Source organism: Panicum hallii, chromosome 5 (assembly GCF_002211085.1).
Source record: "Panicum hallii strain FIL2 chromosome 5, PHallii_v3.1, whole genome shotgun sequence".
NCBI classification, from domain to species: domain Eukaryota; kingdom Viridiplantae; phylum Streptophyta; class Magnoliopsida; order Poales; family Poaceae; genus Panicum; species Panicum hallii.
In genome coordinates, this window is record NC_038046.1 from 8,560,735 (window position 1) to 8,575,020 (window position 14,286).

General features: G+C 50.4%; 3 protein-coding genes across 3 annotated transcripts; 2 read left to right on the forward strand and 1 right to left on the reverse strand.

The window, feature by feature from the left end:
- Positions 1–4,011, forward strand: LOC112895027 (protein DETOXIFICATION 19-like). Its single transcript, XM_025962890.1, has 7 exons — positions 1–527; positions 1,939–2,483; positions 2,572–2,658; positions 2,786–2,842; positions 2,930–3,168; positions 3,267–3,385; positions 3,516–4,011. The coding sequence occupies exons 1-7, from the start codon at positions 252–254 to the stop codon at positions 3,648–3,650; spliced, it is 1,458 nt and encodes a 485-aa protein (XP_025818675.1). The 5' UTR covers positions 1–251; the 3' UTR covers positions 3,651–4,011.
- A 5,007-nt stretch (positions 4,012–9,018) lies between these two features.
- On the reverse strand, positions 9,019–10,022 carry LOC112894434 (copper transporter 3-like). The gene has a single exon (XM_025962149.1). It carries the CDS (start codon positions 9,594–9,596, stop codon positions 9,264–9,266), a length of 333 nt encoding a protein of 110 aa, XP_025817934.1. The 5' UTR covers positions 9,597–10,022; the 3' UTR covers positions 9,019–9,263.
- A 1,735-nt stretch (positions 10,023–11,757) lies between these two features.
- On the forward strand, positions 11,758–14,076 carry LOC112892364 (protein DETOXIFICATION 19-like). Its single transcript, XM_025959546.1, has 7 exons — positions 11,758–12,027; positions 12,137–12,681; positions 12,791–12,877; positions 13,005–13,061; positions 13,141–13,379; positions 13,506–13,624; positions 13,750–14,076. Exons 1-7 carry the CDS (start codon positions 11,758–11,760, stop codon positions 13,879–13,881), a joined length of 1,449 nt encoding a protein of 482 aa, XP_025815331.1. The 3' UTR covers positions 13,882–14,076.
- Positions 14,077–14,286: the final 210 nt, after the last annotated feature.

Genomic DNA, 14,286 nt, shown 5'->3' on the forward strand with positions numbered 1-14,286 from the left:
TCCTCGTCCCTGGAGATACCATTACGCCTTGGAACGCGGTGACTAGAAAGCGGTAGCTCGCGCGACGCGAGACACTACTAGCTGCCTTTTAGCTTCGTGCTCGACACCAAACCAATCATACTAGCCTGCCGAGGACGAGAGCCCGTCGGCCGCGAGCGGGCGCCATCAGAGCCCAACCACCCCGCGCACCGCAAGCTAGCTGCCCCCCCACACCCACACAGCTCGATCCATCCCCCTCGTCCGCCGGCGCCATGTCTTCGGCGGCTCCGCTGCTCGACTCCCGCCCGGCCGACGACGGCCACCAGCAGGAGCGGCGGCGGCGGTGCCCGTCGTGGCTCGGCCGCGTGGTGGACACGGAGGAGGCGTGCGCCCAGCTGCGGTTCTCGGGGCCGATGATCCTCATGAACATGTTCTACTACGGCATCCCGCTGGTGTCCGTGATGTTCTCCGGCCACCTCGGCGATGTCGAGCTCGCCGGCGCCACGCTCGGCAACTCCTGGGTCACCGTCACCGGCTACGCCTTCGTCGTGAGTCCTCACACCCAGTGCATTCCTCCTAAATTAGCATGAGATCTAGTAGCATTCACCAGCATCCCCCCTTCCGCGTCATGATTTTTTCTCCCCGGAGACTATTGGAAATGGATAACTTCCAGGTCAATAATGGACCCAAGAAATCGACTGCCCGACTGGTCCGTTCTAGCATTAAAGCACGAATGTTGATGTTTTGTCGGTCCTGGAACGGGTAAACGATCGGCTGCGTATATTCAACGCTCGTGCTAGATGAATGGCGTATCCATTTTTGAGTGCATGTTTTCAAAAAAAAGCTGAGCGCATTGTCACTGGACTTTTTGTTAGTCCTTTTCTATCAGTTGATTTGTCATGTCATGGCTCGAGACGTCACACATAACTTTGTTAGAGGGCCTGTTTAGTTCCACCAAAACGCAAAAACGCAAAATGCAAACTTTTACTGTAGCAAAGGAATCTTGCTAATTTGAAGTACTAAATGAAGTCTATTTGCAAAATTTTTTGCATGGATGGGTTGTAAATCGCGAGACGAATCTAATGAGCCTACTTAATCCATGTTTTGCAACAGTGATGCTACAGTAACCATCCGCTAATTATTGCTTAATTATGGATTAATTAGCATCATTAGATTCGTCTCGTGATTTACAACCCATCCATGCAAAAAGTTTTGCAAGTAGACTTCATTTAGTACTTTAAATTAGCAAGATTTCTTTGCTACGGTAAAAGTTTGCATTTTGCGTTTTTGCGTTTTGGTGCCTCGAGGGACAAATCCAGCTGTTTTTTCACCGAGGCAACCATGGCACTCAATGACATGAGGACTAGCGGTCAAACTTTTTACAGAATCTTTCACGGCAGTAGGATGCATCGAAAAGGGCACGGAAAGGACAAAGTTCACACAGGCACATGGCTTTAGCCGCCTAAGCGTAGTCCGGAATAACTAGTGCCTCTGCACAGGATCCGGTAGTCTACTAACGTGCTCTGGGTGAACTGGTGAAGGTGCCGTCGTATCTACTAGGTCGTAGGATGCCGTGTACGCTGCACACTAAGAATAGCGCTGTGATGTCATGGACTCATGTTTCCTCCACCTAGAAACATCCCAACCCCAAGAGTAAAAAATGGTGGCTAGGTAGAGGATTCGTGGCTGGGAAGGCGCCGCGTGGTACCGGTTGGAGCTCGCCACGAGATGGGCGAGTCGCGGGCCTATCTGCACGGGGTTCCGCCGCCTGGACTGACACCGCGCGACAGCCCGTGCACGCGACACTACTACAGTCATGTGTACCGGAGCAAAATTCTAATTTCTACCTGGAATTGCTCATGCAATTGCATCATTATTGGATGGTAGTACAATAGTCTAGGCAGATCGATAGCACGCAGACTCCAGAAGTAATGTGATGCGTGCGGATGGATGCTCCAGATCGGCCTGAGCGGCGGCCTGGAGACGCTGTGCGGGCAGGCCTATGGCGCGAGGCTGTACCGCCGGCTGGGCCTGTACCTGCAGTCGTCGCTCATCATGTCGGCGGCGGCGTCCGCGCTCGTCTCCGTGCTGTGGGTGTTCACGGAGCCGGTGCTGCTGCTCCTGCGGCAGGAGCCCCGGGTGTCCCGCGCCGCGGCGGGGTTCGTCCGCGCCCAGATCCCGGGCCTCTTTGCGTTCGCCTCCCTGCAGTGCCTGCTCCGGTACCTGCAGATGCAGTCCGTCGTCCTGCCGCTCGTCGCCTTCTCCGCCGCCTCGTTCGCGCTCCACGTCGCCTTGGCGTACCTGCTCGTGGGCGTGCTCGGCCTCGGCATCGCCGGCGCGTCCGCCGCCGTCTCCGTCACCTTCTGGGCCGCCTGCCTCATGCTGCTCGCCTACGTGCTGCGGTCGGAGGTCTTCAACGAGACGTGGAAGGGGTTCTCCGTCGAGGCGTTCCGATACGTGCTGCCCACCGTGAAGCTCGCCGCGCCGTCAGCCGTCATGGTCTGGTAAACGGTCACGGTCGCTTCGTGAATTTCTTGATGCAGTCGTCGGTGTCACAGCGCTGACCTGCTGCAACAATAATTGGCATTGCAGCTTTGAGTACTGGGCGTTTGAGCTCCTGGTCCTGGTCGCCGGATTGCTCCCCAATTCCACAGTCAGCACATCGCTGATCGCCATCTGGTATGTCGCCTGCAATCTGGAGACTGACGAAGCTGCATCACTAGCTAGAATTGCTGTTCCGTCAAACTAGCTAATGCACGCCATGACTCTCCTTGAAGCATTCTGATCATCAACCAAATGTGTGCAGCACTAGCACGGAGACCATCGCCTACATGATCACGTACGGGTTCAGTGCCGCTGTCAGGTACGCACTGTTCTTTTACTGTCATCTTCATTCAGTTAGCGTTGCCTTGTGCTTACGGCGGCGGCGGTGTTTGCTTCCACGTCGCAGCACCCGGGTGTCGAACGAGATAGGGGCGGGGAACGTGGACAAGGCCAAGAACGCGGTGTCGGTGACGATGAAGCTGTCGGTGCTCCTCGCCATCTCCTTCGTCCTGTTCCTGGCGTTCTGCCACAACCTGTGGGCGAGCCTCTACAGCGGGAGCGCGGTGATCATGTCGGAGTTCGCCGCCATCGCGCCGCTCCTGATAGTATCCATCGTGCTCGACTCGGCGCAGGGCGTCCTGTCAGGTGAGATCGATCGAGCCCCCGGGCATCGACGGCTGAATGAAGTAGCTAGGAGCCTAGGATCAGATGGCAATGACTAATCGCCAAGTGCGCGCGCGCAGGAGTGTCGAGGGGCTGCGGGTGGCAGCATCTCGCGGCGCTCACCAACCTGGTGGCTTTCTACTTGATCGGCATGCCGCTGGCGATCTTCTTCGCTTTTAAGCTCAAGCTCTACACCAAGGTAAACGGTCGGTCCATCAGTGATCAGTTCCGCGAGCCTGCAACTCTGATTCTCGCTCGAACGAAGGAAGAAGATTTCAGCTGTTAAATCGAATCGCTTCGGTCCCTGATCGAAATCAACTTTGTTGCAGGGTCTGTGGGCTGGCCTGATCTGCGGGCTGGTGTGCCAAGCCTGCTCCCTGCTGGTGATCACCGTCCGCACCAAGTGGTCCAAGATCGCGGAGGCGATGCAGCAGGAGAAGGCCAACTACGGCGGGCTCGCATAGAAAGTTGCTGCTGGACACGAGAGACTAGCGCCACTGCCATTTTAGAGGATCATCTGCGGAGAGAATGGGCATGCCCCGTGTCTTTTTTTCCCTTTTTGGAACCGGCATGGCCAGTGTAGACGGTAAACGGCGCGCGAGCTTAATTTTGCTCGGTCCAGCTCGGCCTTGTGTTGCGCCGTTGGCCGTCCATTTTGTTTCCACTAGCGTTGCTAACAGCACTCATAATGTTGGGGCAAATGTATCCTATTGGACCTCACCAATGTGATGCACACCCGGCCAATTTGCGGAAGGAGTAGCATGGCTGGTTGGTTATCCATTCGTTGATGGCACAGAGAGTAATGTGCAGTGTCTTTTTGCATCGGAAGCTGATCTATTTTACTGAACTTATCATTGTACATGCTCTAAGTTCAAAAATCATTGTACATGTTCGATCGATGTGTAGCCAAGTAAGACTAATGATCTTAGAGCATCTCCAAGAGTATCCAATATATTTACTCCCAATAATCTAGAATTGGACGCTTCCAAAAAAATTTGGGCACAGGACAAGCACCCTTCCCTCCAACAATGGGCCTCCTCGCCTTGAACCGAACCCACATTTGACTACTGGAACCCCCGCGAAGGGACCGAAAACGAGGATGGCAATTGGAGCGCAGAACGGGGTGGCGATGAGATTGCGGACGTTGTGACTGCAGCTGACCAGCGCGTTTCCGGCGGCGGGAGGTGACACCGCTGCAAGCACGCGCGCAAGCCAAATGGCGCGCAAGGATGACCAGAGATGGGCTCGCGCTCGAATTTGGAGCCGGACTGGCGCGAACCCGGCGATTGGGAGTGCAGCACCCCGGCGGAAAGATGGCCCCCGATGCCGTGCGTTTTGGGCGAGCGTATAAATTGGGAGTTTGTTTTGGGTACTGTTGGAGTCTGATTTACTTGATTACGTCTAAAATCATATTATTAGGAATGGATTTTAGGCTCGAGTGTCTTGTCGGAAAAACCAGGCAAGGTCGCACGACATGGTGGCCCTCGGACGACGCGGCATGCGCTGCGCAACATCAGCACGGAATGAACACCCATGCGGGCATCAATGCGCTGACTTCTCATCCTAATATGCACTTTTGGACACTAAACATGTGCACGGTTCAGCGATTGTTTGTCAGACTTTCAAATCCTAATATGCCATCTGTAAGTTTTCCAAAAAAGAAGATATGCCCCCCGAAAAACAAAGGAGGGAGTACGATTTAGGGACTCCCTCATGTGCAGCCTAGCAAGGTGATAGCGAGTACTTGAACTGTTTGTTACAGTTACAACGTGACATGGTGACATGGTGTTCATTTCTGCAGGGTGGCATGGCATGTGGTCAAAGCAACGCCGCACGGTGGTGAGCTTCGCGCTGCCTACAGGTGATTCATACTGTCACTTGAAATTGTCAGGACAAATTCGGTCAGGCGTTACTGTGCAGCGAAGAGAATACTGAACTGAAGATGAACCGGTCAGATTGCATAGACATACTGAACTGAAGATGAACTGGCCAAATTGCATAGGCAGACAGTCTTCAAAGTCCAGACAAGCATCATTTGTGGATACGCATCCACTATGTCACTGATGTCAATTAGTGGGTTTGATCCTCGTATATATAGTGGCAGGCAATGCAATTAGTGGCGGTGGGCAAGATTTCAAGGTTCTGTCCATGTCCCAAGTACTGAACTACTGATGTCCGAATTGTCCAGTCCCCACTCCCCAGTACTCCAACTCTTTTTCGTACTTGTATAACATTGTTAGGGTATGTTTGGATGAGGGGTAGCGCCTGTCACATCGAATGTTTGGATACCAATTTAAAGTATTAAATATAGACTAATTACAAAACCAATTGTATAAATGGAGACTAATTCATGAGACGAATCCATTAAGCCTAATACTCCATGATTGACCAAGTTGTGCTATAGTAAACATTTGCTAATGATGGATTAATTAGGCTTAATAGATTCGTCTTGTGAATTAGCCTCAATTTATACGATTAGTTTTATAATTAGTCTTTATTTAATATTTCTAATTGGTGTTTAAACATGATGGGTCTAAACTTAGTCCTGCGGATCCACATGTACCCTGCAAAAGGAGAGGTCTAACAAGTCAAAAGAAGCAGTATCTTGCTAAGAAGGAGAAACTAATTCAGCTACTCAAGGAGACCCATCTGACTATCAGTGATGTTGAATTTGATGAACGAAAGCAAGGTACTGATGAATGTGACTTGGATTCTATAGCTTGTAAACTATACTGACTGGCAAATTTTACATTTTCTACCAGCAGTCCGATACTCCAGATAAGCCTGTCACTTGCACCTGTTGTCATGAGTGCTCATGGTCGTAGATTTGTAGCCTAGCTTCTGCACTTGATATTGGAATTTACGTTAACTCTCTCACTCTGTCGCTGCTCTCTTCTCCATTGTCAATAACTGTGCTTTGTGCATGATGGTGGCTGTTCTGGTGAAATTTTGCACGCTGATATAGTTTTATTGATTCATGGGCACTTGGTTCTAAAATTCTTTTGTTCCATGGCTTCTGGACCTTTATTTTTTTTCTCTTTGTGCTGATTTACATTCTGTATAGTGAATCATTGCTGAATTAGAATATATTCCACTTAGATAATATTAAACAGACATTTCTTTCTCTCTAGTAAACGCAGATGATTACAAGTCTGAGAAGAGAGAGCTGAAGCGCATCATAAAAGAAGTAAAATCGGAAGCTGTTCAAATAAAAGATTTGGTTCTCAGAATCGAGTCGGTCAGGCAGGCAATATACAATGACAGGAATTTGTAGGATATTGATGGTAATATTTTGAAAGCTCATTGGTCAATGCTAGTCAGTAGCTGTTTTAATGTCATAATGTGCTAGTCAGTAGCTGTTCTAATGTGTTGTTCCGATTTCTGTGCAGACCTCATTGAAAATGAGAAGAACGTTGCTGTCATAATGTATGGTGATGCAGAACTGGTCCCCTATGATGGCCGAAACGTTGCTGACATTTTGAACAAGCTTCACCAAGATGCTATGACTTCAGCTACTGCACGATATGAAAAAAACAAGATTACTGCTGGATTACGGTCCGGCAATCCATACCTGAAATGCGGTGATGTCTCTTTGACAACTAGGTTTAGTCCAATGGCGCAGTGTTCAATAGCAAATCAGAATCATTGTGCTCACTGTCCTTGTTTTATGAACTGACTTATCAGTTCAACTCACTAGACAGTATAGTTAAAAAGTCGGTTTTGTGATGTGCATGTGATTGCCTTTATTTTGTGCTAAGCTTCCATGTCCATCTTGGTGATCCCATAATTACTCTGCTCTGCTATACCCTCTGCAGTCTGCAGGTGTGGATCCCTGAGTGATTTCCAGAGGTGCTCTTACAATAGAATTGTGAGTTAAGCTGGCTTTAGTTCCTGATTAAGTGTAGTTAGCTGGGACCTTTTTGTTGTACAGCAGTCTTTTGACATTGTTAAAAATTTGTTTTGCTTCTGCACGATTTTAGGTTCGATCTGTAGTGAGCTAAGAGTTTTGGGAGTGACTGTTGCATGTAATCCCATCCTGGTACTGTAAACTTACGGTTTTGCTGTCCTTGGCTTTTGCCTCGTTTGAAGATTTCAATTTGTCTAAAGAAAAGGCTCGGGTTAATGTGCTGAAATCTTGCCTGAAAATTTCACCGTCTCATGGTCGTCGTCGGAGATTTCAGGCAGAGATGAAATCTTTTACCACCCTGTCTGAAGATTTCAGGACCGTGGCCGCTAGCTCCTTGCCATCTCTGCCAGTCCGGTAGGCGTCTGCACAACCGCAAAATCGTCATCGTCATTTAGTTTTTTTTATATCAGTCATCGTCATTTAGTTTGTTTCATCTGAAAAGATCTGTTATAAGCCGCCAGAATTTCTAAGCGCTGAAAAGGAAACATACCACCAGGAGACAAACCATCCGTGATCATGGCTAGCTCAGTAGCTCACACCTCACTGTAACTGAAAATTTTGTACTTGGATTGTGTACTGCTCTTTGAGTGAAATCAGGGCAGCAGTTCCGTGGACATTATCCCGGTAGGTGACTTACCAATGTGGATTTCTTTTCTGCGTGCGCTCACCATTTTACAGTTTACTGCAGTCTGTCTGCAGGCTGATGAACATGCAGGATGGAACCAGTATGGTATGGAGTGCCAAGAACATCGAGTGCTGAATAATAAGGCACAGCCAAGAGCCCAAGAAGATCAAATCGTGCACCTACACTTTTTTTTTGGCGATATTATTTTTTCCCCAGCAACGTAGGAGAACTAGCGTTATTATATTAAAGGTGATGGAAACATTACAACACCAATCATAACAACACATGCCTATGCAACGACAGGCATTCAGTCCAACACTAAACAATGGAGAAAATTCAACAAAACGCAGCACTAATAAACATCCGACAGAAGCTGGGATTTTGATCGACTCCTTGGGGAATCAAATAGTGACTCCACCAGCCAATCGCACACGGCATGTACGACAGCAGTGCGCGATAGGATAAGGGAAGCGGCGTGGATGCGTTGCGGGCTGCCATGCTGCACGTCCGCCACAGTCCACAGAATGTCGACGGTGAACGGAATGGAAAGGAAGAAAAAGGGTTCATTCGGATGCTTCCGTCGTCAGATCTGAAAGACCAAACCTGAGAAGCCCAAGTGGCAGCCAGCGCTCGGATTTTGGCTCTGAATCCCAACACATCATCGGCTGCGCAATTTGCAAAGGTATCCATCTGCTCTGCTGTACGCCAGTAGCAGTAGCAGATTAAAATTGTGACGCGCGACGTGGAGAAATTTTGATGCGAATTAGAATTATGCTATGATATGAAAGACTTCCCGAGGAGAACGGCAGTAAAATCGATTGAACACGCAAACATCGTCGTTAAGCCTGACCATTTTTGTTTAACAAGAACAAAATAATTTCATTTGCAGCATAATTCTATTATTCGCGCTGTTCAGAAAAGAAGTACTTTAGTTCCGCGGAAAAAAAACAGAAAAGAAGTAGTTTAAAGAGCAAATATAAAACCACATGTATAGGAAACTTAAGAGGTGTTTGATTTGGAGAAGGTTATATAAGCCCATAAGCCCTCTTCACATGGAGGAGTCATTATAAGCTCAAAGTGGTATTTGATTGTTATGACTTATAAAAAGCACCCATAGTTAGTAACAAACTTTCTAGCTCTCATTAATGCCTCTGTAAGTGAGGTAGATGAGGGTAGTTGGAGGAAAAATGGAATATTTTGGTGGGGTTCACAGAAAATAAACCTCACCTATAAACCTTTACGTTTGGATAAAAAAACTTATTAAGAGTTTATCGATGGAGTTTATAATAAATCACTCCGAACCAAACACGCCTAGGAGATTCGAATCTTATCACATGAATGTTAACCTCCTGTAGAGCTACAGATTCAGGTGCTACAGCTCCCAACCACCAACTTTTTTTTTAGGACTTCAACTATACAAACTTGATTCAGCAAAACAGCATCATGGATACTGGATTCACTCGATCGCACTCGCACGCGGCGGCCAAAACGCTAGACAGACAAACCCCCGTCGATCACCGTCATCGTCGCGCGCAGAGAAACCTATCAGCACGCCGCCGGCGCGAGCTCCTCCTTGCCGCACCCGTCCTCCACCAGCGCCCGCCCGTCGCCGAACAGGCCGGCCTTGAACGCCAGGAACCCCGCCGCGTGGCCCGCCACGGCGGCGAGGAGCAAGCCGCCGTTGAACGACATGAGAGCGAGCATGAGCAGGTACGCCCCGCCCGTCCGCAGAGCGTGCACCGCCGCGCGCTGCTTGCTCGTCCCCGCCGCCGCGGGCTGGCCTGCCAAGCGTTCGTTGGCAAGGCTCGGCTCATGGCGGTGGCGACACGGCAGCACCCAGGCGTTAACTCGCTGCCCGGCCTGGCCATGGATGCACATGCCAGAGCGATCAGCTCCTGAGGGAAGCGGCGGCGAGACTGCCGGCGTCCTCGAGGCAGCGGTCGTCGTGCGCCACCCGACCCGACGTCCGGCCCAGCAAACTCCAGGCCGCCTCCGCCTCTTCCTAGTCGTCAGAAACGACTAGCGAAGCATCCTCCACCAGAATACCTCAGCCCGATGCCTGAGTCGTCGGACACGAAGACAGGCCAGGCCGGCCGTGTAGCACGAGGGGATACCCATCTCAGCCGGCCCGCGTGCAACACGTGGGTCGTGGGTGTGGCTGTGGCCGGTCCCGACCGGCCTAGATTAATTGGCCAGCCTACGTTTGCCAGGACCAGTGTCCAGTGTCGAGGAGCTTGCCGCGGCCTTAAAGCTGGCGGGTGCACGCACGTGAAGCGTGTCAGGGTCCGGTGTGCCAGCTGATGGACTTGGGCCGGAGAGGCGGACAGCCACGGTGACATGGTCCTCGGTATTTGCCCGTTATGCTACTCCATATATACTACTTTCATTCTAAAAAATTGCAACTCTCGCTTTTTAGAAGTCAAACAATTTTAAATTTGATCAAGTATATACAAAATAGTACTAATATTTATGTTACGAAATAAGTATTATTAGATTAATTGTGTAATATATTTTCATATTAAATCTATTTGAAGGCACAAATGTTAGTAATTTTTTAATAAATCTGGTCAAGCTTAAAATTGTTCGACTCCTAGAGAAGCGAGAGTTGCAATCTTTTTAGGACAGAGGGAGTAAGGCATTTTGATTTGTCCTAAGTTAAATTGTTCTAAGTTTGACCAAATTTATAAAAAAGAATAATAATATTTTTATTAAATAAGAATAATTAGACCCATTATGAAATATATCTTCTCTATAAATTTGATCAAACTTAGACTGCTTTAACTTAGAACCAGATAAAATGACTTACGTTTCAGGATGGAGGAAGTACGTACAGTGTCATGTACTCTATACGCCTCATCACCATTAGTGTAGGTGTAGCCCCTTTGAAATATAGGGGTCTTTAGAGTACTGCCTCTCAGAATATAGAATTGAAGTTGCTCGAAACTTGCAATGAACATTATGTAAAAATGCAGAAAAAATTGAAACTATGAAAACATAGAAATTCAAATGGAGAGACAAACACAAGAAAAAGTTTCAAAGATGTACGACCTCATGTTAGTTTTCCTCTAAAATTTTTGTAGACCCAGACGTCCCAATTAAGTCCTAAGGAATTTTGTACGGTGTAATCTTTTGTTCTAACGATTATATAGGAATTTTTCTTATAAGGTTGTGATCTTTTAAAGTTCCTATATTTTTTTCTTGTTCCAAAGGGGTATGTTGAGCCATGAGAATATATCATGTGTTACAAGCCTTTATTGTTTTAGTACCGTGCTACCTATAAAAATTTTATCTAAAGATATGGATTGATAGAGCATGCAAGTATCTATAATCTTGCAAAATTCAAGGTTGAACAAAAAGTTCTGCAAGGAAAAACAAAAGAACATAACTAAACACTTGGATAGTTGTGGGTGCAACTGTACATGACTGATTTCGCAATCTGAAACTATTTAAACTTGATTTCTTTTTTTAAATTTTTTATACAAGTTTTCGTTCAATCTTAAACTTTGTAAGATCATATATACTTAAATGCTATATCAAATTACGTTTTTGTATGATTTTTTATGTAGCGGTTTGTACACAATCATATTTGGTTATACAGTACCATCTTAGCGCGGGTAACAGAGGACAGAGGACGTGTTCTCTTAACCCCACAGATGAGAAGGGGTGGCGACCAAAACTCTGCAGGGCCGTAGTACGGGCCAGGAGGGAGCAGAGAATATGACATGTGACATGCCCCTCGCTTGTTGTCACGTGTTTTCCGCGGAGTAATCTTCTAGAAGGTCATTAGGCCACGATGGCACGATGGCATGGCAGCCCTACCCCGTCCTCGTCCTCGGAGCGCGGTGACTAGAAACCGCTAGCTCGCGCGCGCGAGACACTAGCTGCCTTAGTTTCTTGCTCGACGCCAAACCAAATAATAGGCTATCGAGGACGCGAGCCCGACGGCCGCGAGCGGGCGCCACCAGAGCCCACCACCCCGCGCACCACCGCAGCTAGCTACCCCCGCGCAGCTTGATCCATCCCCTTGTCCGCCGGCGCCATGTCTTCGGCGGCTCCGCTACTCGGCTCCCGCGCAGCCGACGACGGCCACCAGGAGCGGCGGCGGTGCTCGTCGTGGCTCGGCCGCGTGGTGGACACGGAGGAGGCGTGGGCGCAGCTGCGCTTCTCGGGTCCGATGATCCTCATGAACATTTTCTACTACGGCATCCCGCTGGTGTCCGTGATGTTCTCCGGCCACCTCGGCGACGTCCAGCTCGCCGGCGCCACGCTCGGCAACTCCTGGGTCACCGTCACCGGCTACGCCTTCGTCGTGAGTCCTCACACCCAGTGCATTCACCCTAAATTAGCATCTACTAGCATTCACCATCTTCTCCCTTCTGCATCATGCTTTTCCCCCCAATCGGCAATGTGCGTTCCAGATCGGCCTGAGCGGCGGCCTGGAGACGCTGTGCGGGCAGGCCTACGGCGCCGGGCTGTACCGCCGGCTGGGCCTGTACCTGCAGTCGTCGCTCATCATGGCGGCGGCGGCGGCGGCGCTCGTCTCCGTGCTGTGGGTGTTCACGGAGCCGGTGCTGCTGCTCCTGCGGCAGGAGCCCCGGGTGTCCCGCGCTGCGGCCGGGTTCGTCCGCGCCCAGATCCCCGGGCTCTTCGCCTACGCCTTCCTGCAGTGCTTGCTCCGGTACCTGCAGATGCAGTCCGTCGTCCTGCCGCTCGTCGCCTTCTCCGCCGCCTCGTTCGCGCTCCACGTCGCGCTGGCGTACCTGCTCGTGGGCGTGCTCGGCCTCGGCATCGCCGGCGCGTCCGCCGCCGTCTCCGTCACCTTCTGGGCCGCCTGCATCATGCTGCTTGCCTACGTGCTGCGGTCCGAGGCCGTCAGCGAGACGTGGAAGGGCTTCTCCGCCGAGGCGTTCCGATACGTGCTGCCCACCGTGAAGCTCGCCGCGCCGTCAGCCGTCATGGTCTGGTAAATTAAACGGGCACGATCGCTTCGTGAATTTCCTGATGCGGTCAGTGTTAGTTACTGCTGACATGCAGCGTATAATGTGAGAAACTATATGTAATCCTCATTGCAGCTTTGAGTACTGGGCGTTTGAGCTACTGGTCCTGGTCGCCGGATTGCTCCCCAATTCTACAGTGAGCACATCGCTGATCGCCATCTGGTATGTCGTCTGCAATCTCGAGATTGACGAAGCTGCATCACTACCTAGAATTGCTGTTCCGTCAAACTTCCTAATGCACGTCATGACTCGCCTTGAAGCGATCTGATCATCAACCAAATGTCTGCAGCACTAGCACGCAGGCCATCGCCTACATGATCACGTACGGGTTCAGTGCTGCTGTCAGGTACGTTGTTATGTACTTGCTGCCTCTGGGGTCGTATACCTGTTCTTTTACTGTCAGCTTCATTCAGTTATCGATGCAGCACCCGGGTGTCGAACGAAATCGGCGCCGGGAACGTGGACAAGGCCAAGAACGCGGTGTCGGTGACGATGAAGCTGTCGGTGCTCCTCGCCATCTCCTTCGTCCTGTTCCTGGCGTTCGGCCACGACCTGTGGGCGAGCCTCTACAGCGGGAGCGCGGTGATCGTGTCGGAGTTCGCCGCCATCGCGCCGCTCCTGACAGTATCCATCGTGCTGGACTCGGCGCAGGGCGTCCTGTCAGGTGAGATCGATCGAGCCCCCGGCATCGACGGATGAACTAGCTAGGATCTATCGATATATGCCTCTTGAATCCTGACCAGAAGCATGCATGAACTTGGAAATGACCAACCCGCACGCACCCACGCAGGCGTGTCGAGGGGCTGCGGGTGGCAGCATCTCGCGGCGCTCACCAACCTGGTGGCTTTCTACTTCGTCGGCATGCCCCTGGCGATCTTCCTCGCATTCAAGCTCAAGTTCTACACCAAGGTAAACAGCCAGTCCACCGGTATCAGTTCCGAGAGCCTACAACTCTGATACTTGTTCGAACGAAGAAGATTTCAGCTGTTAAATCGAATCGCTTCGATCCCTGATTGAAATCAACTTTATTGCAGGGTCTGTGGGCTGGTCTGAGCTGCGGGCTGTTGTGCCAGGCCTGCTCGCTGCTGGTGATCACCGTCCGCACCAAGTGGTCCAAGATCGCGGAGGCGATGCAGCACGAGAAGGCCAACTTCGGGGTCGCATAGAAGATCGCTGCTCGAGACGCCGTTCCCCATCTTTACAGGATCGTCTGCTGAGAGGATGCCACGCCCACTGTTTTTTGTCTCTCCCTTTTTTTGGAAACGGGGCGTGAGCTTAATTTTGTTCCGTCCAGCTCGGCCTTGCGTTGCACCGTTGGCCTTCCATTTATCCATTCGTTGTATTTTGTTTCCACTAGCGTTGCTCACAGCCTTAATAATGTTCTGGCAAATGTAGCATGGCTGGCCGTTTATCCACTCGTTGATGGCACAAAGAGCAATGTGTCTTTTTGCATCGGAAGCTGATCCATCCGCGGCGCCGTTCGCGCAGGCGCACCTGCTCGTGAACGTGCGCTGCCTGCCTGGTGCTGCTCGCTTGTGTCCTGTGATCTACGCACAGCTACTCCCACACGG